The sequence below is a fragment of the Lampetra planeri genome, chromosome 77 (genome assembly GCF_965212315.1).
Source record: "Lampetra planeri chromosome 77, kcLamPlan1.2.h2, whole genome shotgun sequence".
Taxonomy (NCBI): Eukaryota; Metazoa; Chordata; class Hyperoartia; order Petromyzontiformes; family Petromyzontidae; genus Lampetra; species Lampetra planeri.
Window position 1 is genome coordinate 3,306,808 of NC_136182.1, and position 27,683 is coordinate 3,334,490.

Below are 27,683 nucleotides of genomic sequence, written 5' to 3' on the forward strand. Positions count from 1 at the left end.
CATCTCTTACACCCCCCCCCCACAACTTCGTATAACCTGGAAGCTCAATTTAAGAAACGCATCGACTCCGATAAAGTCGCCACGCTTTTTACGCGCATTTATATGACGTGATTCTGAAAGGACACGTTAAGATTAATTTAAATGTCATTTTTGTTATGCGCGCACTGTTATTGAAATAACGCAGTCCAGAGCATTGGGCCATGGTGCACGGAGTGCGCTGCAAGCTCATCGTTAGTCGTGCAGCATAGTTTCAATCGCGACAACCACCAGAAGAGCATCTCCTTCTCGCACGCCATTCTGAAGATCTTATCCACGTGAACTTTGTCTTGTGCACACATTTGAAAGCGCCATCATCTCCACCATCGTCATCCCCGCCACTCTCCACTCCCTCCACCACCAGCCCCAATACTGCCACACTCAAGCAACTCACTTTGTTTTACTTTATTATTTTTGTATTTTCTTTCTTTAAATAGGCTGTTACTATCTTTAACACATGTATGGTAGTATTGCACATATATGTATTGTAACCTGTGAAATATGTAGATGTAAGAATGAGGTTCGATAGCGTGCTCTCCCGAACACTAACCCATTTCCTTTATTTCGTATGGGAAATGTCCATTACATTTTATGAGATTTCAAGTTACGCACCATTTTCAAGAACACGACCCCTGCGCAAAAAGAGAGGTAGCCGCAGTGCTATTTTGCTGTGGGCGGGTTGACTTTCTCGGCCACTGGGCCTGTGGTCAAAACACCTCGAGCCCGGAAACAAAAGCAAGTTTGGAAGTAACGGCTGCCGTTTCTCTGCAGGGAGCAGCGGCACATCATCAATTAGCGGGCAAAGTGCCTCACAAACCCCTGTCACCTGAGTTCGATTCTCGTTCATGGCCAACACCAGCAATGAAATATTTAAACCGGCCCTGAATCCTGCCCTAGATCGACTCTGCCTTAAATGAGTAGCTGGTGTCGTGCAATCATCAGTGGAGACTGAGGTCGCCGGGCGTGTTGTTGATGACACTACCCCCCCACCCCTAACAGGCACTCCGCGCAAACAGCACTTAGTCAGTGTGGCCTGCGTGGGGGGATTCTTTGTTTTTTGCCTCACCTTGGCTACATCGCCACCACAAGCTTGAAGCAGCACGGCCATCAGACGACTCGAAACCGCCACCCGGCACTCTTCACCTCCTCCACCTCCTCCTCCGTGCTGCTCCGCGTCCTCGTCTGTGCCACCTCCTCTTCGTGCCACACCAGCTTCCTCTTCATCGTCTCCATTGCCTCCTGGCGGCTTCATCTCATCATCCTGGGTGCCTCCACCTCCTCCTCCACCTCGTCGCTGCTCAACCTCCGGGGTGTTGACCTCATCAGTACGGTTTCTATCTACTGCACCCCCTTGCTCATCAATTTCCCTCAACTCATCTCTCATGTCTTCTCTTTCATCACCACCACCTCGTTGAGCCACCTCCTCATTCTCCTTCACCCGGTCTCCATACCCAGTCTGCCGCACCCGCTCACCCTGGTCCCTACATCCCTCACTTCTTTGCTGTTCCTCCTCCAACTCGTCAGCCCGGCCTATGCCCACAACACTGGCTCGCAGCTCCACCTCCTCGTCCTGAATTCCCTTATCCTCACCTCCACCTTGCTGATCAAACTCGTTGGCCACAGAGCGAATCTCCGTAATGACAATAGCCGACTCCTCCACTTCATTCGCCTCATCTTCCTCGACCCCCTCCATCGCCCCCAAACTCTGCTCCTTCATGGTCTTCTCCATCACCTCCTCTGCACCCATCACCTCCTCCATCTTCCCCTCCTGTCTCTTCACCTCCTCCATCTCCACGTCCTTATCTGGTTCCTTCACCTCCTCCTCCGTCCCCTCCTCTTTCCCCCTCTCCACCTCCCCCTGATCCTCTGTTATCATCGCCTCCTCCGTGCAAAGAGACCGTGTCTCCACAATGATGATGCCCTGTCCACTAGCATCGCTCCCCTCTTCCTCCCCACTCTCTCCATCCCTCCGCCCACTGCTGCCTCTCTCCTGAACGTGGCCTCCTTCCCTCTCCCCAATGTCTTCCATCCAGTAGCCTGTGTCTCTCTCCCTGCCCCCGCTTCCTCCCTCCTTTTCCCTGCTCTCTCCCTTTTCCACACTCCCTCCCTCCTCCACGCAGCCTTCCTCCTTCTCCCCACTCTGTTCCTCCTTCTCCACAGTGCCTCCTTCAATCTCCCCACTGCCTCCCTCTGTGGCCCTGTCTCTCTCACTCTCCCTACTGCTGGCTCCCTCCTCCTCCCCCCCACCATCTCCCTCCCTCTCCCTTACATTGTCTCGTTGCCCCTCGCCAAGATTGCAGGTCACTGTGCCCGCCGCTGTGGCCGCTGCATCGTGCGGCGAGTCCGAGTTTGGCTGGCACAGCTGGTGGAGAGGCCGTGGCGAGTGGGCATCGCGAGGGTAGGTTTGCGAAGGGCAGGCGGAGGAATAGGCGCCAACATTACCACCACCACCTCCATCAACGCCGTCACTGGCCCTGTTCTTAACAGTAGTGCCATCAGCACCACCATCGATACTCCTGCTGTTACCACATCCATCCGCACCGTAAGCAACACCAGCAACAGCAGCCCCATCAGTGTCACCACCACTACAAGTATCTGCCCCCTTAGCGGTGCCACAGTCATTATGAGTGCCACCGCCATTCCCAATTCTGGTGCTGTGGGAGGTCACAGGGCTATGCTCTTGGCTCCTCGGGCTCTGCTCTCCGGGCTCCGGGCTCTGTTCTCCGCGCCTGGGGCTCGGCTCTCCGCGCTGCGGGCTCTGTTCTTCACGCTTGGGGCTCTGTTCTCCACGCTTGGGGCTCTGTTCTCCAAGCTTGGGGCTCTGTTCTCCACACTTGGGGCTCTGCTCTCCACACTTGGGGCTCTGTTCTCCACGCTTGGGGCTCTGCTCTCCACGCTTGGGGCTCTGCTCTCCACGCTTGGGGCTCTGTTCTCCACACTTGGGGCTCTGCTCTCCACACTTGGGGCTCTGTTCTCCACACTTGGGGCTCTGTTCTCCACACTTGGGGCTCTGTTCTCCACACTTGGGGCTCTGTTCTCCACGCTTGGGGCTCTGCTCTCCACACTTGGGGCTCTGTTCTCCACACTTGGGGCTCTGCTCTCCACACTTGGGGCTCTGTTCTCCACACTTGGGGCTCTGTTCTCCACACTTGGGGCTCTGTTCTCCAAGCTTGGGGCTCTGTTCTCCACACTTGGGGCTCTGTTCTCCACACTTGGGGCTCTGTTCTCCAGACTTGGGGCTCTGTTCTCCAGACTTGGGGCTCTGTTCTCCACACTTGGGGCTCTGTTCTCCACGCTTGGGGCTCTGTTCTCCACGCTTGGGGCTCTGTTCTCCACACTTGGGGCTCTGTTCTCCGGGCTTGGGGCTCTGTTCTCCACACTTGGGGCTCCGCTCTCCGGGCTTGGGGCTCTGTTCGCCATGCTTGGGGCTCTGTTCTCCGGGCTTGGGGCTCTGTTCGCCATGCTTGGGGCTCTGTTCTCCGGGCTTGGGGCTCTGTTCTCCACGCTTAAGGCTCTGTTCTCCACGCTTGGGGCTCTGTTCTCCATGCTTGGGGCTCTGCTCTCCACGCTTGGGGCTCTGCTCTCCACACTTGGGGCTCTGTTCTCCACGCTTGGGGCTCTGTTCTCCACGCTTTGGGCTCTGTTCTCCACGCTTGGGGCTCTGTTCTCCACGCTTGGGGCTCTGTTCTCCACGCTTGGGGCTCTGTTCTCCACGCTTGGGGCTCTGTTCTCCACGCTTGGGGCTCTGTTCTCCACGCTTGGGGCTCTGTTCTCCAAGCTTGGGGCTCTGTTCTCCACGCTTGGGGCTCTGTTCTCCACGCTTGGGGCTCTGTTCTCCACGCTTGGGGCTCTGTTCTCCACGCTTGGGGCTCTGTTCTCCACGCTTGGGGCTCTGTTCTCCACGCTTGGGGCTCTGTTCTCCACGCTTGGGGCTCTGTTCTCCACGCTTGGGGCTCTGTTCTCCAAGCTTGGGGCTCTGTTCTCCACGCTTGGGGCTCTGTTCTCCACGCTTGGGGCTCTGTTCTCCACGCTTGGGGCTCTGTTCTCCACGCTTGGGGCTCTGTTCTCCATGCTTGGGGCTCTGTTCTCCAAGCTTGGGGCTCTGTTCTCCACGCTTGGGGCTCTGTTCTCCACGCTTGGGGCTCTGCTCTCCACGCTTGGGGCTCTGCTCTCCACGCTTGGGGCTCTGCTCTCCACGCTTGGGGCTCTGCTCTCCACGCTTGGGGCTCTGCTCTCCACACTTGGGGCTCTGCTCCCCGTGGATCGGGCTCTGCTCTCCACACCCTGGGCTTTGCTCTCCATGGCTTGGGCTCGGCTCGTGATGGTTGGGGTTTGGTTCGAACGTCGGCGACTCCATGCCCGGGAAGCAGACAACAGCGAGAAACCAGTGATGCCTGAGGGAGACACAGCAGCATCATCACACATGGTGTCACGACAGACGGTGTCAAGAAATGAGGTTCAGTGGCTTGGTAGAAAGTAGTCGCTAGTTGATGTCACCATCTCCTGGATGATAGTCGAACTCAGCTGTAGCAAATGTCCCAGAGGTGGTATCGTGGAAGGAGGAGCCGGGCCTGTCTTGCGGCCATGAGCTCTCGAGTAGAGGTCGTGTGAGCGAGGGACGGCCAAGCGGCCTCGTAGCGTCGCTCGGAACGCAGCGCGAGCTCTGTAGGGGCGGCCGCCCGTCAGCCGACGCTCGGGAGCTACGCAGATTTGATTTATTCAAATTGGGAGGAGTCTCATCATTAGACATCCTTTGCAAGTACCAAAATATTCCTTGTACAAAAGTTTCAGTTTTGTTGCCAGAAAAAAGGGGAAAAACCCTATTATTATATTTTGGTACTGGCAAAGGAGGTCTAATGATGTAGATGCTTACCCCGAGCCCTCATTACTTTGATAGTGCATTGTCTTTGAGCTGTACGCCTTTTGGCATCCTCTGGTCTAGCACCAATGGAGACGAGGCTCAGAGGCTCAAAAGAAAGCCGTCTCTGGTATGGACCAATCAGTTTCAAGGACAATGCATATATTATCAGTGTGTTTTTTGCATTTTGACCACAAGCATTGTGGTTAATGCACACGTGATTCCTTGTAAAAGGTTTCAGTTTTGTTGCCAGAAAAAAGGGGGAAAAACCCATTTATTATTATTGGGAGGAGTCTCATTGCCTCCGGCACACGCTTGCGAGTTCGCTCTCGGCCGATTATGCTAGCACGACACGAGAAAAGGGGGTGACAGGAGGAACACGAGGGCGCTGTTGCACTGCGTACAGGTTCACTCCTTCCTACAGGAGGCCCTATCTAGACTCTTATCCATTTTATTTACTCTTCTTATCCTCCTGCATCTGCTTCGGCTGCAGTGAGGCTCCCATGTAACGGGCAAGGCAGATGGGAACTGCTATTGTCAGGGTCGACTGTAGGTCCAACGGACGGCGGTTTCTCACACACACGGCTCCATGACGCTGGCCTTTGTGCAATGACCGTGCGACGGTGCAACGCCAGTGATGGTAATATGCCGATGATGGTGTGACGCTGGTGGAGGAGTGACGATGGTGGTGGAGTGACGATGGTGGTGGAGTGATACTGGTCGAGTGACGCTGGTGGTGGTGGAGTGATACTGGTGTGATGCTTTTGGAGGAGTGATGCGGTGAAAGCCTCACTCCTCATTGATGGGGATGAAGATGAAGTTTTTCTTGAAAAGGTCGACTCTCCTCGTCCACGTCCTCACGCGTGCATGCCGCCGCTGGGCCAGGCTGCATGTTACACACACACACACACAGTTACACACACACACACACAGTTATACAACAACCGCCATTCGCCACTAAGTAGCGGTGACGTCACCACGACGCTTGTGCTAGGCTATGTGCACCTTGAGGCCACGTGAAGTGTCAAACGCCCGCTGGCAGGAGGTCACGGGGCAGACCCAGGTGCCACGGGTCGACTCACTGAGATGACTGAGATGACTGGCTGATGCACCACCCGTGCCCCCTACTGTGTCAACTTGCTGTGCTTTAGCCACCCGGCGCTCTGCTCATTGTTGTGAGCGTTGCTCCTCCGCCCTCCGTTGTTGTTGGAGGGCGACTGCCTCCAACTGCCCAGTAGCGTCGTTCACGAGCCTCCTCCACAGAGGCCGATCTTGACACCGCTGGAACCAGTCATCGGCAAGTCCATTCAGCTCCACATCCTCCCGTACCTCATCAGTCCATCTCATCTCCAGCCCATGTCATGCCCGTTTAGCCCCCTCTATGCAGCCAAACGGAAGCTGCTTGGGAATACAGTGGCGGGACATGTGGGTTACAAGACCCAGCCAACGCAGCCTTGCCTGCCGGAGGAGCTCACTGATGGGAATGTGTCCAGATCTTTCAAGGATTTGTGAGCTCCTCACGCAATCCAGCCTGGTTAAACCCAGGATGGATAGTAGGCAGGCCAGCCTGAATGTTTCACCCGGTGCAATGTTCCATTAGAGGGGTCCACGTTTCACAAGCAAAAAGAAGGGACTGTGGCTGTGAGAGGACCCGAAGCTTTGTGAGGAGTGACAGACCAGGTAGCTTCCACACAGCGTTATACAGCCGATGAAAAGATAATGCCACCCGACTGATTTGGAGTGAGACCTCTGCTGTCAAACCAGAGCTGGTCATAAGCACACTGCCCAGGTATGGGAAACTTTCCACTCTCTCCATAACTACTCCATCACTAATGGGGAGCTAAGGGGGTGGAGTGTTTTGGTGGCACAAACTACCCAGGCAGGTGCTTAGGTTTGGTGGGGCTGATGGTAAGACCCCACCTCTTAGTGGCACACTCCAGGTTCAACAACAGCGCATCCAACTCCACCTCTGAGTGAGAAGCAATCACCATATCATCAGCATACATAACATGGTTGACCAATAGGGAGACATCCCTCGACCGCACCCGGGCATCAATCAGCCTCCCACTGTATCTGTACCAAATGGAAATTCCTCCGGTACAGCCATCGAAGGCTTCTTGAACTACGTGGTCAAAGATGATCTTAAATAATGTGGGAGCCAGAGGACATCCCTGTCGCACCCCAAGGTGAACAGGGAATGGCTCCGACTCCCGGCCACGTAGTTTTACCCGGGGCTACTCACCATCATGAAGGTCCCTAATGATCGTCAGTAGTGGGTCAGCGACTCCGAAAGCACGAAGAACAACCCAGAGCCCAGGCCTACTGATGGTATTATAGGCCTTGACCAGGTCAATAAAGCAGAGATGTAGGTCTTGTTGGAATTGTCTACACCTCTGCTGTAGCAGACAGAGAGAGAATGTGGCATCCGTGCAGGACCACCCTGGTCTGAAACCACATTGGGGCTCCGCAAGCCTCTCCTCAGTGTGCCTGGCAACGCCATGTTGAATAATCCTTGCCAGGACCTTTCCCGGCACACTGGGAAGGGAGATGCCCATATAGTTGTTACAATCTTTAAGCACTTCCTCTACAGATGGCACCACAGCCATCCATTCAAAAGGGGTGGCTACTTCTGCCAATATTTGAGGCATGGCAGCCCTAAAAGGGTCATCCCCAACATGCCCCATGATGTTGTCTGGGCTGAGGGAATTTCCCTCCTCAAGACCTCACAAAAATGCTCTGCAAATCTGCAGACCTGTTCCTGGGAGTCAGAGATCGGATTACCATTCTTTTTCCCTTAAGGATGGTGATAGGTGAGGTGCTGCAAGTTCCTTTTTTTATGGAATTAAATAGTGATTTGTCAGAGGGGTACTGAAGCAGATTCTATCTCCTCAGCAACCCGCCCCCACCACTAATCCTTGCAGCGCCGCACAGCGCTTCGAATCTCCGAGCAAAGGTTGCGGTAAGCCTCCTCATTCTACAATATTGGATATTGTAGATGACGGGAGTGGGTCTGTCGTTTTCTCTCAACCAAACGGAACACCTCCTCCTTCAGCCAGGGTCTTTGGGAGGTCTGGACCGCATACCGAATGTTGTGGCAAGTTCTGTTAGCGAGCACCTATGAAGGCCGGCACGGTACACGAGGGGGTGGGTGGCCAGCACCATGCCCGGCCGCCTTTGTCTCCCCAGTGGCAGTTTTTACACACCGCACAAGGTAACCATTTGGAGCTGAGTCGACCTACGGGAGGCCCAGAACCGCTTCAAATAATCGTCACTGGTGTTTGTGGGACTCGAACTCGGGTAGCCGAGTTCGTAGGGCAGCACACGAACCGCTACGCTACCGGTCCTTCTAGCAGTGTAGTGTGTAGTGTATGGTGTGTAGTGTATAGCAGTGTAGTGTATAGTGTGTAGTAGTGTGGTGTGTAGTGTATGCTGTATTAACAGTGTCTAGTAGTGTGTGGTACAGTGTAGTGTAAAGAAAATGCTATAGTAGTGTGTGTAGTTTTTATTTTATGTTGTATGCTATGTAAGTCTGTGCAGCGTTCGGTGGAGTGGCGAGTGCAGGAAGAGTGTGCAGGGTGGGAGTGCAGGGTGCAGGGTGGGGGGTGCAGGCTGGGGGTGCAGGGTGGGGGGTGCAGGGTGGGGGGTGCAGGGTGCAGGGTGGGGGTGCAGGGTGCAGGGTGGGGGGTGCAGGGTGCAGGGTGGGGGTGCAGGGTGGGGGTGCAGGGTGGGGGTGCAGGGTGGGGGTGCAGGGTGGGGGTGCAGGGTGGGGGTGCAGGAGGGGAGTGCAGGAGAGGTATGCAGGGTGCAGGAGGGGAGTGCAGGAGAGGTATGCAGGGTGCAGGGTGGGAGTGCAGCAGGGTGTGCAGCGTACGTGAGGCTGGCCATGTGCTCTGTGAGCACGCGCTCCGTCTGCAGCAGGCGCTTGTAGAAGAAGGTGCTGAAAACATGGATTCCGTCCGAGTCCTCACGGCTCATGCGCTCACTACTCACGAGGAACCTGGGGGACACGCATGGGGGGGAGACAGACAGGGGGGAGAGAGACACGGGGGAGACAGACAGACCCGGAGAGACACGGGGAGGCAAACAGACAGACAGAGGGAGGCAGACACGGAGAGATACGGGGAAACACAGGGAGGCACGTACAGGGAGACACGCAGGGGGAGAGACACGCACGGGGAGAGATTATTATCTGCAGTCGTCCTCCCCGTCATGAGTGCGGATAATCGAGAGTCTGCTGCATTATAATAAATACAGGGACTCCTCTACTTATAAATGAGTTAGGTTTCAGAGGTTCGTAAGTTCAACTTTACTCCTGTCGATTGCGAACATGTTGGACGGCATGTATATGGGGAATGGCTTTAAAAGTTGTATAATCTTCTGTAGATGCCACTGGTTCTTCATGTTCTGCAGATGAAGATGCCACTGGTTCTTCACGTTCTGCAGATGAAGATGCCACTGGTTCTTCACGTTCTGCAGATGAAGATGCCACTACCGCCATCTATTGCGCGGCGCTTGAACTTACAACTCTCGGTCTGAACAGCTGCAACTGGATATACGGGACAGGTTTGTTCATTATCTCTTAAAATTCATAAGTCGGACGTTCGTGAGTAGAGAAGTTCCTGTACTTCAATTCCACTCCCGCCCGTCCGCTCTTTGGACCTGTCATAGGAATGTAGAGTTTCCAGGGCGCATCTCACTTGAGGTAGAAGTCGATGATGATGTCATTAAGGAACTCTCCGGGCTCCAGGCAGAGGAGGTCCTCCGTGGTAACACTAAGGCCACCCTTGGTGGGCGGCGGGGGATAGATGATGAGCCTGGCCACAACAACACAATAACAGAACACAAAAATAACACAAAAACACAGCGTCATAACACAACACATTAACACATCAAAACACGTCACTTCAACACAGCATGTCACCACAAGATCACAAGTTGGACGGTTCGTAAGTCGGACGGTTCGCAAGATGGACGATTCGTAAGTCGGACGATTCCTAAGTTGAACCGTTCATAAGTCGGAAAGGTTCAGACAATTAACTGAAGGGACATTCCAAGACTTACGAATGGGCTCCGTGACTAAGTGGCGATAACGTCACCCTGGCGCTTGTGCCAGGCTATGTGCACATGAATGCCACGTCAAGTGTCGAACACCCGCTGGCAGGTCATGGGACAGACCCAGGTGCCATGGGTGGACCGATTTGACTGGCCAATGCAACACCTGTGCCACCTACTGTGCCAACTTGCTGTGTTTTAGCCACCCGGCACTCAGCTCGTTGTTGTGAGCGTCGCTCCTCCGCCCTCTGTTGTTGTTGGAGGGCGACTGCCTCCAACTGCCCAGGAGCGTCCTTCACGAGCCTCCTCCACAGAGGCCAATCTTGACATCGCGGGTACCAGTCATCGGCAAGTCCACTCAGCTCCACATCCTCTTGTACCACATCACTCCATCTCTTCTCTAGCCCGTCACCGAGGTTCGTAGCACAGCGTAGCACAACTAACACCACCACAAAAACCTCCACCCTGCAACCTCCCGCCCCCCCCGTCACCTCTGCACAGGGATGTTGCTGCTGCTGCGCTGGCTGTCGGCAGGCACTGCAAAGGGCGGCGCTGGCGACGACGACGAGGCCGCCGGCATCAACTCGCTGGCGTAGTGCCCACCCTGGCGCAGCTGCAGAACGGAGAAGTCGGCCGGCCACGGAACTCCCTGGGCACCACCACCACCACAACGCTACGATATCACCATGACGACTACCACCACCACAATGCTAGGACACCACCACTACTACACTGCACCACCAGTACAATGCTACGACGACACCACCAACAACAACCTGGGTGGGTAAAATTCAAAGCAGGTAACTAAAGTAAAAAAGAAGCTAAACATGATAAGCAACGTGTGGTGATGTTAATGGTGGTGCGTGGAGCTGGGGGTAACAGACTGGTAATATGGATATGTTTAACAAGATAAATCTAAACTGGCTGTCTATTAGTAAATTGCACGGTAACTAAAGTTTAACTTGGTTAATTACATTTGTCCAATGATTGCTCAATCTGAACAAAATCCGTGATCTGATCCCATCCATAAAGGACGCCATTCCTGAATTACAGTACCCCGGTGTTCACAGATTAAGTTGTACCTGTGGTGACTGCTATATCGGGGAAACGAAACGACACATTGCTGACCGCATTCGCGAGCACAAGTCGGATTTGAAACATGGCAAGACGAATTCGTCAGCCATGGCTGACCACTGTTATAATACTGCTGGCTCGCATGACATTGTGTTCTCAGATACCAAGGTACTTTGCAAACCTCTTGGATACTACCAAAGATTTGTCCATGAGGCCATCCAGATATACAAACACAGACATAACTTCAACCGAGATGATGGATTCAGACTGAGCAATCATTGGAAAGATGTAATTAACCAAGTTCAACTTTAGTTACCGTGCAGTTTACTGATAGACAGCCAGTTTAGATTTATCTTCTTAAACATATCCATATAACCAGTCTGTTACCCCCAGCTCCACACACCACCATCAACATCACCACACGTTGCTTATCATGTTTAGCTTCTTTTTTACTTTAGTTACCTGCTTTGAATTTTAACCACCCAGCAGCAAAACAAAAGGCGGCTTAATCCTAGCTTGCTTATCTACTTCTGCCATCTACATTACAAAGGCTCAGTTCCAGCAGCAGTACTGACCATCTCACAACTCCTCCTCTCCCACGACCCATCCTGGCTCCTCCCCCTTAACCAGTATATAATAAGGTCGTGCCTCTTGGGACTTCTCTTCACTTGATACAGTAATTTTGCTGTGACGGTTTAACCTGAAGACGGAAGCTTGTGTTGCCTCCGAAACGTCGTGATTTAATTTATTTGTTTTCTTTTTTAACCTACGTGACTTTACCGAAAAAACTAAAGAGTACGAATCCTTGCAGTCACGAAAGCTTCAAATCTAGAACAAGTGCAACCACCACCACGACCTTCTATCAACAACAACAACCCTACTGAAGACAACCCTACTACACAACTCTGCTACATATTAACACACAGGCACAAAGACAAACATCCCCCGTTTCGGCTTTACAGAGACTTTTGGGGCAAGTGCCGTTAGCGAGGAGCACCTATGAAGGCAGGCACTGTGGCACGAGGGAGTAGGTGGCCAACACCATGCCAGGCCACCTTTGTCTCCCCAGCGGCAATGTTTACTACACACTGCACACCAGGCACCCATTTGTAGCGCAGCGTAGCGCGAACCGCTGCACCACTGCTCCCCTCCTCCCATAACTAAAGAAAAAGATCTCCCGTATAGGCTTATAAGACTATTGGGGAAAGTGCCGTTAATGAACAGCGCCTACGAAGGCCGGCGCTGTGGCATACGAGGGGGTGGGTGGCCAGCACCGCGCCCGGAGGCGCTTTTCTCCTCAATGGTGATATTTACATACCGCACCAGGTACTAATTTGAGGCTGAGTGGACCTAGGGGAGGCCCAGAACCGGTTCAGATTATCACTATCACTGGTGTTGGCCGTGAGCAGGAATTGAACTCGGGTCGCCGGGTTCATATCACGGCGTAACGCTAATCGCTGCACCACCGCTCCCCATTGTGTTACACATAACAGGGAGGGACACACACACGGAGACACTGGGAGAGAGGCATGGGGACACGGGGACACAGGGGAGACACTGAGACACAGGGGAGACACACGGGGGAGACTCTTACCACCCCGTGCTGGAATCCATGTGGTGGGCGCCCCCCACCAGGTCCGTAGGGAGGCTCCGCAAACCCGGCCGCGACGTACGCAGCCACGGCATTCTGATGATGCTGATGGTGCTGATGGTGCTGATGGTGCTGATGGTGCTGGTGATGATGGTGATGATGGTGCTGCTGGTGGTGTTGATGGGCGGGGGTGAGCGCCAAGGCACCGTGTGCCGAGGGGGGGTGCGGCGCCAGCGGTGAGTGGGGGGCCAGGCCCCCCGGCATGCGCGACGACGACGAGAAGTGGTGATGGGGGGGCGGGGGGCCACCGTTCCGGCGCGCCACCTCCAGCAGCAGCTCCTGCAGCAGGCGCAGCGACGCCGGGGGCAGCGGCGCCTCCACCACCAGTGTCACGACGCGCTCGGGGGGCTCTGACAGACGGGGAACCGGGGTGGGGTGGACAGGGAGTTGCGTCTCCCCCGCGTCTCCCCCGCGTCTCCCCATTGACCCCGTGTCTCCCCCGTGTCTCCCCCGTGTCTCCCCCGTGTCTCCCCCGTGTCTCCCCATTGACCCCGTGTCTCCCCCGTGTCTCCCCCGTGTCTCCCCCGTGTCTCCCCATTGACCTCGTGTCTCCCCCGTGTCCTACCCCGTGTCCTCCCCCATGTCTCTATGTGTCCCCGCGTGTCCCCGAGTGTCCCGGTGTGTCTCCGCATGCCGCACGGCATACCAGTCGCCTCCACGCTGTCCAGGCCAGCCCAGCTGAGGAGCTGTGAGTGGACGTTGAGCGCCAGGCTCGGCTCCAGGGCGAGCAGCAGGCTGGGGCCCTGCGGCTCTGCCGTGTTCACAGAGCATGAACAGAGGGAGCGCGCGGGCAGCGAGAGCACGCGGGGGGCACGCCCCTCACCCACTGCACACATTGACATATAGCCAGTTGTACACAGAGAGACAACACACACAGACAGATGAACACAATCACAGATAAACAAATATAAACACAGACAGATGTACAGAGAGATGTACAGAGACAAACACACACACAGACAAGCACACAGACACACACACAGACAGACACACCGACAAACACACAGGCAGACAAATATTCCTCGTGTAGCCTTAACAGACTGTTGGGGCAAGTGCTTCTAGCTCGTAGCACCACAACAACCATCACTGCCACCATCATCATCACCATGAGCACCACCAACACCACCACCACTACAGCCATAAAACACAAAGATCTCCCGTGTTGGGGCAAGCGCTGTTAGCCAGTAGCAGCACCTATAAAGGTCGGCACGGCACACAAGGGGGTGAGTGGCCAGCACCATGCCCCCAGCTGTCTTTGTCTCCCTAGTGGCGATGTTTGCTGCACACAGCACCAGGTACTCATTTAAGGCTGAGTCGACCTAGGGAATACCCAGAACCGGTTTAGATAATCGTCGCTGGTGTTGGCCGTGAGCGGGAATCTAACCTGTGCAGTATGATAACTACTGCACCACCACTGCCCACATCTGTGGTTAAGTAGGTAGGTGAGTGAGTGAGCAGGTGAGCGTGTGAGTGAGTGTGTGAGCGAGAGTGTGAGCGAGGGTGTGAGCGTGTGTGTGAGCGAGTGTGTGAGCGAGAGTGAACACATGAGTGTGTATTTGAGTTTGTAAGAGTGAGTGTTGAGGAGTGGTAGTGTAGAGGTGAGCATTCTGCGCTACGAGCCCGGTGACCCCGAGTTCGATACCCACTCACGGCCAACACAATTACGATCATTTGAACTGGTCCTGGGCCTCCCCTAGGTCGACTCAGCGGTGTATAAACATCGCCACTTGGAAGACAAAGGTGGCCAGCCGTGGTGCTAGCCAACCCACCCATCGTGTGCCACAGTGCCGGCTTTCATAGGCACCGCTCACTAACAGCACTTTGTGGGCAAGTGAGTGAGCAAGCCGGTGAGTAAACAGCTGAGAATTTGAGCGAGTGTATGAGTTAGCGAGTGTATGAGTGATTATATTAATTGGTGAGTGGGTGAGTGAGTAGTTCAGTGAGTGAGTGGATGAGTGAGTAGATCGGTGAGTAAGTGTATGAGTGAGTAAATCAGTGAGTAAGTGTATGAGTGAGTGTATGAGTGAGCAGGTGAGTGGGTGGGTGAGTCGATTGGTGAATGAGTGTATGAGTGAGTGGATAAGTGAGTAGATCTGCGAGTGAGTGTATGAGCAAGCGGGTGAGTAGATCGGTGAGTGAGTGCACGAGTGAGCGGGTGAGAAAGCAGGTGAATGAAGGGGGCAAACAGTAGATCGGTGAGTGTATGAGTGAGCAGGTCAGTGAGCGAGTAAATGGGTGAGTAGGTGATTAGGTAGACCTGCTAATGGAATGTCCACTGAAATCACCGACACCTGCAAAAAGAGAAAAACAAACAAGTCAGCAAACAACAACCACAATTCGCCACTAAGGGTGTACGGTTGCGCAGTGTATGGTAGGGAAGGGTATAATATAGTTGTGTAGTGTATAATGTACTGTAGTGTATAGTGCAGTGTATAACAGTGTAGTGTATAGTAGTAAAGTATATAGTCGTGTATAATTTATAGTAATGTATAGTAGTATACTAATATATAAACACCCAGCTCTGTCATTCTGTGATTAACGCAGCACGGATTGGTTGAAGTGCGATAAATGTTTTTTTACCCTTTTATCTGGCAACAAAACTGACACCTTTTTTACAAAAAGTCATGTTTGCATAGACCACAATACCTGCAGTCGTAATGCAAACAAAAAACATAACTCTGATAATGTATGCACTGTCCTTAAAGTTGATTGGTCCACACCCGAGACAGCTTTCCTTAGAGCCTAGTCTCACATGGTGTTGGACCAGATGACACCAAAAGGAGAGTTATGTTTTTTGTTTGCATTACGACTGCAGGTATTGTGGTCTATGCAAACATGACTCCTTGTAAAAAAGGTGTCAGTTTTGTTGCCAGATAAAAGGGTAAAAAAAACAATTATCATATTTTCTACTGGCAAATGAGGTTCCAATTATGTAAATGGTTGAAGTGTGTCACGTGACCGCGAGCAAGCAGCCAACCAGAGGTGCGCCCCTCCCAAACATGTACGCCCCCGGATTGGTTGAAGTGCGTCACGTGATCGCGAGCAAGCAGCCGGGTGAGTGTGAGTGAGGAGACGGGTGAGTGAGAGTGAGGCCATAGCCATGCTCCGTCCACTGCTGCCCTGAGGGACCCCAGTGCTCTCCACTGCTGGCTTTAGGGAGAGCCGTGCTGTCTCCACTGCTGCCCTGAGGGACAACCGCGCTCTCTCCACTGCTGCCCTGAGGCAGAGACGTGCTCTGTCCATTACATTAGTATTGGAGTTTTTGTGTGCTTAAATCCACTGCTCGATGAAGGCCCACCGCACGCTGTGCGAGTGGATCGTAAGGATTTACTTGACCAGTCTGTTGGGGGCCGCCGCACGCTGTGGTTGTTGGGGGGCGCCGCAGTGGTGTATAGTTGTGTAGTATAGTGTAGTGTATAGTAGGATAGTGTATAGTATATAGTAGTAGTGTCGTATATAATGTATAAGTGTAGTGTATCGTAGTATATCAGGCATAGTATTATATGAAGGAAATAACCGTGACAGGCTCCATTGGTCAGCGTAGCAGTGTTGTGTATAGTGTATTGTGTGTAGTGTATAGTGTATTGTGTGTAGTGTAGAGTATATGAGGGGGATCACCGTGACGGGCTCCATTGGTCAGTGTAGTAGTGTTGTGTATAGTGTATTGTGTGTAGTGTATAGTGTATTGTGTGTCGTGTAGAGTATATGAGGGGGATCACCGTGACGGGCCCCGCTGGACGGTGCTCTTCTCCTCCCACGTATACCGCAGAACAGTCCAGCAACACGCGTCGCCGTGGCGACAGGGCGCGCTGTCGCCATGGCGACACCGCAGGCAGCAGGTGCGGATGCACCAAGCCGCGCGCGCGCTTGGCCTGGCGGCACCGTAGCAGGGAGGCAGCCTGCGGCACGAAACAACACAGAGCGGAGACAGTGGAGAGGGGGGCCCTGCAGGGTCAGCGCGCTCACTGGGTGAGCAGGTGGGTGGGAAGGTGAGTGAGCAGGTGAGTGAGCAGGTGGGTGAGCGGGTGGGCGAGTGTGTGAGCGGGTGGGTGGGTGAGCGGGTGAGCGAGTGTGTGAGCGGGAGGGTGGGTGAGCGGGTGAGCGAGTATGTGAGCGGGAGGGTGGGTGGGTGAATAGGTGGGTGAGTGGGTGGGTAGATAAATGAATGGGAGGGTGGTGAGTTAGTGTGTGGATGGGTAGGTGAGTGGATAGGTGGGTGAGTGAGTGGATAAGTGGGTGGGTGAGTAGGTGGATGGCCGGGTGAATAGGTGAGTGAGTAAGTAGGTGAGGGAGTGCATAGGTGAGTGAGTGAGGTCAGTTAGTAGATAAGCGAGTGTATGCGTGAGTGACTAGGTGAGTAGGTGAGTATGTGAGTGAGTAGGTGAGGGGACACTGTCAGGCTTGTTGCCACTCCTGCCCCACCCGCATTGATCTTTGTCTTTTACCTTTGTATACCAATTAAAATATTTTTATCATTTAATTAAACATTTATTTCTGTTTGAAAGTCACCTTCTAGTTTTACACTATAGAGTCGTTATTTTTAGGTTAAGGAGCAGCTGAGGCATCACTGAGCTGCTGCTCCCTGGGTCTGCCCAAGCTGCTGGTCCCTGGGTCTGCCCGAGCTGCAGGTCCCTGGGTCTGCCTGAGATGCTGCTCCCTGGATCTGACCGAGCCCTTGACTCAAACCAAGTTGATTTCATCTCTTGATTTGTGCTTCAGTATAACCACTATCTGATTGGCCTACTACCACACCTGCCCATCTTGGCCTGTGGTCAGCTTGCTGTGCTCTACAACCAGCGTGTGTCTTGTCTCAGCTAAGTTGATCTCATCACCTGATATCGGCTTACTCAGTTCATGACCTTAGGAGCCTCCGTCCCTTTTCCCCCCCGAGGACTTTAGGGTGGACTGGTGGACGGAGGAGGCCTGTCGGGAGGTTGGAATCTGGGAGCCAGTGAAGACTGATGGTTCCAATTCATTGTCTACCCATAACATCTCGGTAGTATCACATCTGCATCGGACCCTCAGATCCAGACTCCCAGATTCCCTTCCCCATTGGCCTAGGGTTATAATAAACATACCTAACCAACTTTCCACTGAGCTGCAGTGGCAAGAAGGAGCCTGTACTGAAGTTCATGCTTATGAAGGCCAGGTCGGTCGTGCAATGTGCCCCTTCAGTACGTGACACGATCGCTATGAGCTGTCCCCACCTAGCTTTTATTAGCGAAACATAGTTTTGACTTGGAGTCGACAAACCTTTGGCTCATTTAGTCCCAGGTGGGCATTCAATATTGCATATTCCCCAGACAGGTAAAAAGAGGGGTGGGTGGGGTGGCGGTGATCTTTCAGACTCATTTCGTCTGTGCCATGTGCCCTGGTCCCAAAATTGAGTAATTGGAATTACATGATCGTGCGTTGTGCCCCGAATGAGAATCAGGGCCTGTATTTATTTATAGACCACCAGGAAGCAAAGGTGATTTTACGTCTCAGCTGTCTGAGGTGATGCCTCCCTTGTTCCTGAAATTCCCTCCACAATTGTGCTGGGAGATTTCAACATATGGATGGATGACACATCTGACAGTTTAGCTACAGACCGTTTGGATACCATCGGTTCCATGGGATTTACTCAGTTTATTCAGGGCTCAACCCATCATCATGGCCACGCGATCGACCGAGTATTCGCCCAGCGGGTCTCAGTTATGACCACTAAATTTTCGTTCGCAATATGGACTGATCACAGAGTGATTCATGTCGAGATCAAGGGTCTCCCCACCCCTCTGCGAAGGTCTGGGGGACTTCAGGGACGCTGAGTTTGGCACAAAAGGCTCATGACCCCTTCTGGATTTCATGACGCCTAATCGGCATATATTTCTTCTGACTGTGACAGTGGTACCATCAATGAAAGGGTTGATAAGTACAATTTAGTGCGCCAATCTGCTATAGATGACCTTGCTCCTCACCACCGTCTTCATGCTCCAGTTACCATAACCACTCCCTGGTATTCCAGAGAACTCAGGGCCCTGAAAGAACAACTTAGGAAAATGGTATGATGCTGTCGCAGATCTCAACTTGATGATAGAACAACTCTATGAGCCTGTCAATGGGCTTACACACGGGCTATCTTCATGGCGAAGAAAAATTAGGTCGCCATGAGGATTGATTCGGCAAGGAACCGACCCCTGCTGAGGTGTTCAGGATGGTCAACAGTTTGCTTCACCAAGACTGTACGTCAATAAAGATTGCTCCTTCTGAAGAGCGCTGCAAAGATTTACATCAGTTATTTGCTAATAAGATCAATCGCATTAGAGAGGGTATCTGCCCAGCAATTAGTCCTGATCCTAGCTTGGACCCAAGGGCTCCTCTTATTTGAGGCCTTTCCCTGGTCCTGCCTGCAGACCTCATCCATAAGAGTTTTTTTTGGGTTAGATTGTGTAAATATATAAATGTGTCGTTAAAACCCACCACCACCCGACACAGCCAACTAGTAAGGGTTGTTATGTAAACAGAACGTGCCAATTCGTCACTAGTACAGCACACCGGTGTGATGGAGCGCCAAGCCACATTTACCATCTGAGTATGACGTTTCGCCAGTAATTACAACTAACTTAAGACGGCAGCCAGATTTGTGGAGAGAAGTCCACCTGTTTCGTTCCTTCTATAGAGGTGTAGATGTGGTGGCCACACGTCTGTGCTCTTGCGCAAAGTGGTTAATGAACTAATGTACATTATGCATTCGCATTATGCGAGCCCTTTGATCCTGTCCTTCCTGTCCACTGTGTATAAAAAATAGCCGTACCAACAGTAATCCCTATTGAAGTATGGTGCCCTATATAGACATGCATTTAAACAATGTATTATTTGAGGATTTGCTTCCACGAAGCACTAAGTCGGTTGCTGTCCGGAACAGTTACAATTATTTTTACATCTTACATTTTCGATATATTCTCTAATTAGTCTTGGCCAGTAGTAACTAGTTTTGCACAGAACTTCAACATTATAAAAATTAATTGAGTGTCCTTGTTGGCACACGTGTTTTGCTACTGCTGACGGTACTCAGATTGTAAATGTGACTTGGCTCTCCAACATACCGGTGTGCTGTAATAGTGACGAATTGGCCACGTTCTCTTTACGTGACAACCCTTACTAGTTGGCTGTGTCGGGTGGTCGTGGGTTTTAACAACACATTAATATATTTACGCGATCTAACCCAAAAAAACTATTTTGGATATTCGTCGCAAAAGCCGACGTCTTAAACAGACCTCATCCAGACTACTGCAGGGATGAATTGGACCACTTGTGATTTATCTCCCTGTCCCTCTTGGCTTCTTAAGGATGCCTTTGAGCTAATGATCAACTCTTCCCGGGACCCCCTGAAAAGGGGTTTAGTGCAAGCTCTAAAGAAAATGGGACTTGATGTTGATATCCTGGCTATCGCCTCATCTCAAATCTTCCATTTTTAGGGAAGATTTTCGAAAGGGTGGCCTCCTCCCAGTTGGAATCGTATCTCGAGGCCAAGTGCTTCTTTGATGTCCTCCAATCAGGCTTCAGGGCCCATCATGGAACCGAGTCCACCTTGGTTTGCGTGGCAAACAATCTCCTTATGGCGATAGCCAGGGGCTGTATTTCAGCCCTTGTTATGTCGGACCTGTCAGCAGCCTTTCACACAATTGATCGTGCGGTATTATTGCGGCGCCTACGGGGCCTGGCAGGAATCAGAGGCACCGTCTTGCAGTGGATTGGATCTTTTCTGCAGGGCAGGACCCAAGCAGGTGGCCTCGGTTCTCCACGTGTCCCCTGCTGGACCCTCCCCCTTCCGGTATCCCCCAGGGGTCAGTCTTATCTCCCCGATTATTCAACATCTGTTCGGCCGCTGGGAGCTATCACTTGGAGGCACAAGTTAGTGCCATCAGTACGCCGATGACACCCTGATACGTCTCCTTCAAGTGACCCAGACACAGCTCTCGTCTGCTTAACAGACTCTCTGGCAGAGGTAGCTGCATGGATTCAGCAGAACTGGCAAAAGGTTGAATCCTGACAAGACAGAGCTGATGATCGCAGGATCAGAGAGTCGCCTGAGGATGGGAAAGGGGGAGCTTGAGCCTCCATTAATTGATGGAGTACGCCCTCTCCCTGTAACAGTGGTGCACGACCTCGGTGAACTGTTCGATCGTCGCCTGACCATGCACCCTCAAGTTGCAGCTGTGGCCAAAGCGGGGTTTTATTACCTAAGAATACTGCGAGGGCTGCGACCCCTCTTATCCGCTAGCGATCTTGAAACACTGGTTCACACCTTTGTGTCAGCGCGTCTGGATTACGGAAATGCTTTGTATGCTGAGCTGCCTCGTGGACTGGTTCGGAAACTGCAGCTGGTGCAGAATGCGGCTGCCTGCGTGCTTAGACGTGTTAGCCGTTTCGAGCACGTAAAACCAATCCTCCGTGATCTGCACTGGCTACCAGTCAGCTATCGCATACAATTTAAGTTAACTGTAATGATTTACAAAGCTCAAAACGGTCTTGGTCTGGGCCCCCAGATGTCTAGGTAGATTTGCCTTGCGCTCCTCAGGCCAGGCCCTGTGAGCTCAACCTAGAATTTTTCATTCTACGCTGGGCGGTAATAGGGGCCTTCTCGAGTAAGGCGCCTAAGATCTGGAACTCTCTTCCACCGGTCTACAGATTAGCTCCAAGCACCTAACTGTTTGGGGAAACTCTGCAAGACAGTTTTTTTCCTTTAAGCTTTTCCTTGAGTATGTCCTCTCATTTATATTTGTATATGTCTTGATTTTATAGGTAGGACTACCATTGTTTAATTTATACTTTAAAGCATTGCGATGCCCTCTTTAATGGGGGCGAGTTTTTATTTTTTTTTAAAGTTGAATGAATGAGTAGGTGTGTGAGCAAGTAAGTGAGCGAGTAGGTAAGCGTGTGTCTCCTCACCTTGCGTTTGCCACCCTCGGTGTCGCTCTCGCCACCACCACTCCCCTCGTCCAGTGCCAGAATCGCCCCCTCCTCCTCCTCCTCTAGATCTTCTTCCTCCTCTTCTTCCTCCTCTTCTTCCTCCTCCTCCTCCTCTTCATCTTCATCGTCAAACTCCTCCTCATCCTCCTCATCCATCTCCTCCTCTGCATGCCGAGCGCATTCTCCCTCTTCGCAGTCGTTACAGATCTCCTCATCCTCCTCCTCCTCATCTTCCAACTCCTCCTCCTCACCGGCTCCACACTCCTCACAACCCTCCTCACCGCACACAGCACACTCCTCCTCCTCTTCATCATCCAGCTCCTCCTCATCAAAGTCTTCCTCCTCCTCATCCTCCTCATCATCATCATCGTGCTGCTGCAGCAGCAGGAGCTGCTGCTGCAGCTGCTCGTCGTCGTCATCGCCGAGGGTCTCTTGACGTCCCTGCGTGGCGGGCGCTGCGCTGACCGTGCCCTCCTCCTCCTCCCCCTCTTCCTCCCCTTCGCCCCCCACCTCTCCCTCCTCCCCCTCATCGTGCCGAGGAGGAGCCGAAACGGCCGCCTCCTCCTCACTCACCTCGTCGTGCCTCGCTGCTGCTGCCTCCTCTTCCCCCTTCTCCTCACCAGACTCCTTCACCCTCACCACTGCAGTCTCCTCCTCCTCCTGTGTCTTATCTTCCGTCTGCTGCTGCTCCTCCTCTCTCTCAGCTCTCACCTCTTTCCTCACCTCATCTCCCTCCTCCTCCTCATCCTCCTCTCCCTTCCCCCGTTTCCCCTCCTCAACCTCCCCCTTCTCCTCCTCTTCCTTCTTCTCTTCCTTCTTCTCCTCCTCTTCCTTCTCCTCTTTTTCCTTCTCCTTTTCTTCCTCCTCTTTCTCCTTTTCTTCCTCCTCCTTTTCTTCCTCCTTTTCTTCCTCATTCTGCCCCTCCTCCTTCTGCCCCTCCTCCTTCTGCCCCTCCTCCTTCTGCCCCTCCTCCTTCTGCCCCTCCTCCTTCTGCCCCTCCTCCTTCTGCCCCTCCTCCTTCTGCCCCTCCTCCTTCTGCCGTTCCCCCTTCTGCCCCTCCTCCTTCTGCCCCTCCTCCTTCTGCCCCTCCTCTTTCTGCCCCTCCTCCTTCTGCTCCTCCTCTTTCTGCTCCTCTCCCTCCTTCCCCGCTGGTTTCTTGCCATGGTTCCCCTCTTTATTCTCAACCTCGTCGTCGTCCTCATCGCCACTGGACAGCACAACTAGATGCACGGAGTCACGGGGACACAGGGTCACGGGGTCACAGTGTCACGGGGTCACAGTGTGTTTGTGTGGCGCAGTGTATAGGAGTGGTAGGGCAGTGGTTAGCGCTGCACTGTGCATTGAACCCGACAGTGACCAGAGTTTAATTCCTGCTCACGGCCAACCAAAAGTGATGGCTATTATCTGAACTCGGTCCTGGGCCTCCCCAAGGGTGAGTCAGCCTTAAATAAGTACCTGGTGTGGTGTGCAAACCTCAGCACTGGAGAGACAAAGGTGGCCAGGCGTGGTGCTGGCCACCCAAACCATAGGTTTCTGTGAGTGAGCAAGTGAGCGTGCACGCATGTGTATGTATGTATATATCCGTATAGAGTTAACATATTGCCACAGTGGCGAGATGTTAACTGCCTCGCCTGATATGCAGGAGGTCGTGGGTTGACCCTATTGGTCAACGATGTTATGTATGCTCATGATCTGGTGATTGCTGCTCACTTTACTGCTGAACCTCGAAAGTGCCACTAAGAGACAGGGCCTGACCATCAGCCCCACCAAAACCGAGCATCTGCCTGGGTATTTTGTGCCATCAAACACTCCACCCCCACAACTCCTAATTGGTGATGGGGCAGTTGTGGAGAGAGTGGAGAGTTTTCCATACCTGAGCATTGTGATCATGGCCAGCTCCGGTTTAACAGAAGAGGTATCACTCCAAATCAGTCGAGCGGCATTTTTATCCGTGGTGTAACGCTGCGTTTGAAGCTACCTGGTGTGTAGCTCAGCCACAGTAATGACCTCCTTTCTCTATGCTTGCAAAAAAAAGACTCCTCCAATGGAATATCTGCGCCGGTTTGAACACTCAATACATTTCGGCTGGCCTGCGCCTATGATCCATCCTGGGTTTAACCAGGCTGGATCGTGCGAGGAGCCCACAGATCCTTGAAATATTTGGACAGCCCCACCAGTGAGCTCCTCCAGCAGGTGAGGCTGCGTTGGCTGGTTCACGAAGTCAGCATGCCCAAGCAGCTTCTGTTCGGCCGGATAGAGGAGGCATGTCTGTGTGCGTGCATGTGTGCTTGCGTGAGCATATGCGTGCAAGCGTGCGTTCATGCCTGTGCATGCGTGCGTGCATGCCTGTGCGTACGTGCACACGCGCGTGTGTGTGCGTGCGTGTGCTTGCGCATGCGTGCGTTCACATGTGCGCACGATCGTGTGCACGAGCGAGCGCGTGTGTACTCTTAGGTTTTTTCGGTAAAGCCACGTAGGTAAAAAATTTAAGTAATAATAAATGAAAATAACTCCATTAAATCACGACGTTTCGGAAGCAACACAAGCCTCCGTCATCAGGTGTAACTGCTCCAGTATTTTTTACTGGAGCAGCTCCAGTATTTTTTACTGGAGCAGTTACACCTGATGACGGAGGCTTATGTGATTTAATTTAGTTATTTTCATTTATTATTATTTTATTTTTTTACCTACGTGACTTTACCGGAAAAAACCTAAGAGTATGAATCCTTGCAGTCACGAAAGCTTCAAATCTAGAATGAGTGCATGTGTCTGTGCACGTGTGTGTGTCTGTGTGCGTGCTCGCTCACTGGGCTCGTCAGGCTTGCTGTGGATCGGGGTGAGGGGAACAGGGCGGCCGTGAAGAGGAGAGCCAAGACGCCCCCCGTTGCATTGCAGGCGCAGGGAGGAAAAGGCGTGGTGAGGGTGCGGGGAGCCCCCCACAAAACCTGGTGGTTTCATGGCTCCATTGGGGGGCCAGCAGCTGGAGAAAGAACCCTGAAAGAGAGAAAGAGGGAGACAGAACAGTCTCTGTCTCTCAGACTCAGAGACACACGCAAAAACTCGCACAGAGACACAAAGAAACTCGCACAACGTGAAGGCCACGTGAAGTACCGAATACCCGCTGGCAGAATTCACGGGATAAACCCAGGTGCCATGGGTTGCCTGACTGATATGACTGATGCACCACCTGTGCCCCCTACTGTACAAACTTGCTGTGTTTAAGCCACCCAGCGATACGCTCGTTGTTGCGAGCATTGCTCCTCTGCCCTCCGTTGTTGCTGGAGGGCGACTGCCTCCAACTGCCCAGTAGCGTCCTTCACGAGCCTCCTCCAGAGGCCAATCTTGACACCGCTGATACCAGTCATCAGCAAGTCCACTCAGCTGCACATCCTCTTGTAACAAATCACTACATCTCTTCTCTAGCCCGTGCCACCCCATTTAGCCCCCTCTATCTGGCTTAACAAAAGCTGTTTAGGTATGCGGTGGCTGGGCATGTGGGCTACATAACCCAGCCAACGCAGCCTTGATTGCCGGAGGATCTCACCAATGGACCGTCCAGATCTTTCAAGAAATTGTGAGCTCCTTACATTAATCCAGCCTGTTAACACCCAGAATGGATCGTAAGCAGACCAGCCTAAATGTTTATAACTGGCGAAGATGTTCCATTTGGAGGGTCCCCGTTTCCTAAGTCATAGATGTCTGCCCACAGGGACCTCCGGCTTAAGTTGAGTTAAGATTTTTTCCGTATGTTTTTGGTAATTAAATCGAAGGTCGAGGGGTTACCAGCCCCTTGCACCCGTCAAGAGCCTCCATTGGCTGCTGTGGTGGCTACTAAATCGATGAGGGGAATAGCCGATTGAAATTTGACTTCAATGGCATTGCGCACCACACCGTCTGGCACCACCGAGGAGGTAGGGGGTTGTTTGCCGGACTCGGACACAGACACTCACAGAGTCTCACACAGAAGCTCACACAGACCCACACAAAGACCAACACAGAGAACTCGCACAGAGACTCGCACAGAGACTCGCACACAGAGACCCAGAGACCTGCACACTCACCATCGCTCTCTCCATCACAACCTCCATATTCGCCAACTATCAGGCTCAGGCAGTGCATCTCACCTGCACGCCTCGCTGGTGGCCCCCGCCCAGCGGCAGCTGCCCCACCCCGCGGCCTCCCCGGCCCCCCGCGGCCGCCATTAGAGCCGCCCCACCCCCGGCGCCCCCCCTAGCCCTCCCGGCCCCCACCAGCGTGGCCCCTCGCCCGGCACGCAGGAGGGAGTGCTGCTGCTGCTGGTGCTGGTGGTGGTGCTGGTAGCTGCGTAGCTGCTGCTGCTGCTGCTGGTGCCGGTCATAGTGCGGCACAGCTCTGGACGAGGCAGCGGAGCAAGCAGCGGGACCCCCCACGCCCCCTCCCCTAGGACCGCCCCTCTGCTGCTGCATTAGGGAGTGGTGCAGCAGCAGCTGAGAGGCGGCTGCCCTCTGCTGGGGTTGCTGGGCCGGGGTGCGAAGCGCAGGGAGGCGGCCGCCCGTGGAGGAGCGGAAAGGCCCGCGGGGGCCAAACGACGGCGACGCGTGGCCGGAGGGGTGGGCATGGGCCTGGCGTTGGGAGGGGCGGCTCAGGGAGAGGTGGCGGCCACCGTGAAACCCAAACGCCGTGTGGTGGTGGTGCTGCTGCTGCTGCTGATGATGTTGTTGATGTTGTTGGTGGTGTTGTTGGGGTGCGGGTTTAAGCCGCTTTACGGTGTTGGCAGGCAGCTGGGCACCGCAGTGGCTGCAGTAGGTGTGGCCGTCGCTGTTCTTGAGGCAAAAGGGACACTCGGCCCAGTAGCGACTCATGTCCAGCTGCGCGGGTGAACGGGACGGCACGGGGAGACAGAGACAAAGATTCCACGAGTGTTAAGACGCACACGGTTTCCCTCTGTAGCTGCACAAAGACAAAGATCCCCCGTATAGCCTGAACAGACTGTAGGGGCAAGTGCTGTTAGCGAGCACCTATGAAGGCCGGCACAGCACACGAAGGGGTGGGTGCCCAGCACCATGCCCGGCCGCGTTTGTCTCCCCTGTGGCAATGTTTGCACACCGCACCAGGTACTCAGTTGAGGCTGAGTCGATCTAGAAGAGGCCCAGGACTGGTTCCCATAATTGTCACTGGTGTTAGCCGTGAGCGCGCTAACCAACACACTACCACACAACACACACACACAGAGACGACACACTGCGCAGAGATAGACCACAGCAACCATTCACCACTACGAGGCGGTGTACATCACCACGACATCTTGGGCCAGGCTAAATGCTCCTTGAGGCCACGTGAAGTGTTGAAGGCTCTCTCTGCTGGAAGGCGGTAAAGGGGCAGTCTCAGGTGCCATGGATAGGACTGATATGCAAGGCTAGGTGCAGGACATCATGGGACTGAGACGAGCGATAAATGCACCAACTGCGCTCCGTACTGTGCCAACTTTCTGTGCTTTATCCGCCCGGTGCTCCGCTCGTTGTTGAGAGCATCGCTCCTCCACAGTCCGCTGTTGCTGGAGGGCTAATGCCTCCAACTGCCCAGTAGTATCCTTCACGAGCCTCCTCCATAGAGGCCGATCTTGACACCGCTGGTACCAGTCATCGGCAAGTCCACACTCAGGTCCAGATCCTCCTGTGCCACATCAGTCCATCTCTTCTCTAGCCCATGCTACACCCGTTTAGTTCCCTCAATCCGACAAAACAGAAGCTGCGTGGGCATGCGGTGGCTGGGCATCTGGTCTACATGACCTAGCCAACGTAGCCTCGCTTGCTGGAGGACCTCACTGATGATGGGACCGTCTCCAGATCTTTCAAGGGTCTCTGAGCTCCTCACACAATCCACCTGGTTTAACTCAGGATGGATCGTAGGGACGACAGCCTGAATATTTCAAACCGGCGCAAATGTTCCTTCAGAGGGGTCCACGTTTTACAAGCATAGAGAAGGGAGGGCATGACTGGCCCAAGAAGCCCCGGAAGCTTTGTGTGGAGTGACGGACCAGGTAACTTCCAGAGCATTACGCAGCCGATAAAAAGACAATGC

General features: G+C 53.3%; 1 protein-coding gene across 1 annotated transcript in view; it reads right to left on the minus strand.

Annotated features, from left to right (window-relative positions):
- Positions 1-27,683, minus strand: part of LOC144738099 (uncharacterized) — a 68,216-nt gene that overhangs the window by 13,096 nt on the left and 27,437 nt on the right. The window contains exons 7-18 of the mRNA XM_078621009.1: positions 25,748-26,470; positions 24,431-24,617; positions 21,603-22,843; positions 16,391-16,570; positions 14,929-14,962; positions 13,318-13,497; positions 12,615-13,021; positions 10,438-10,595; positions 9,592-9,708; positions 8,766-8,891; positions 5,688-5,780; positions 1,103-4,430 (exon numbers count right to left, since the gene is read on the minus strand). Of these exons, the coding sequence (XP_078477135.1) occupies positions 1,103-4,430; positions 5,688-5,780; positions 8,766-8,891; positions 9,592-9,708; positions 10,438-10,595; positions 12,615-13,021; positions 13,318-13,497; positions 14,929-14,962; positions 16,391-16,570; positions 21,603-22,843; positions 24,431-24,617; positions 25,748-26,470 (6,774 nt within the window). The remainder of the gene's footprint in view (positions 1-1,102; positions 4,431-5,687; positions 5,781-8,765; positions 8,892-9,591; positions 9,709-10,437; positions 10,596-12,614; positions 13,022-13,317; positions 13,498-14,928; positions 14,963-16,390; positions 16,571-21,602; positions 22,844-24,430; positions 24,618-25,747; positions 26,471-27,683) is intronic.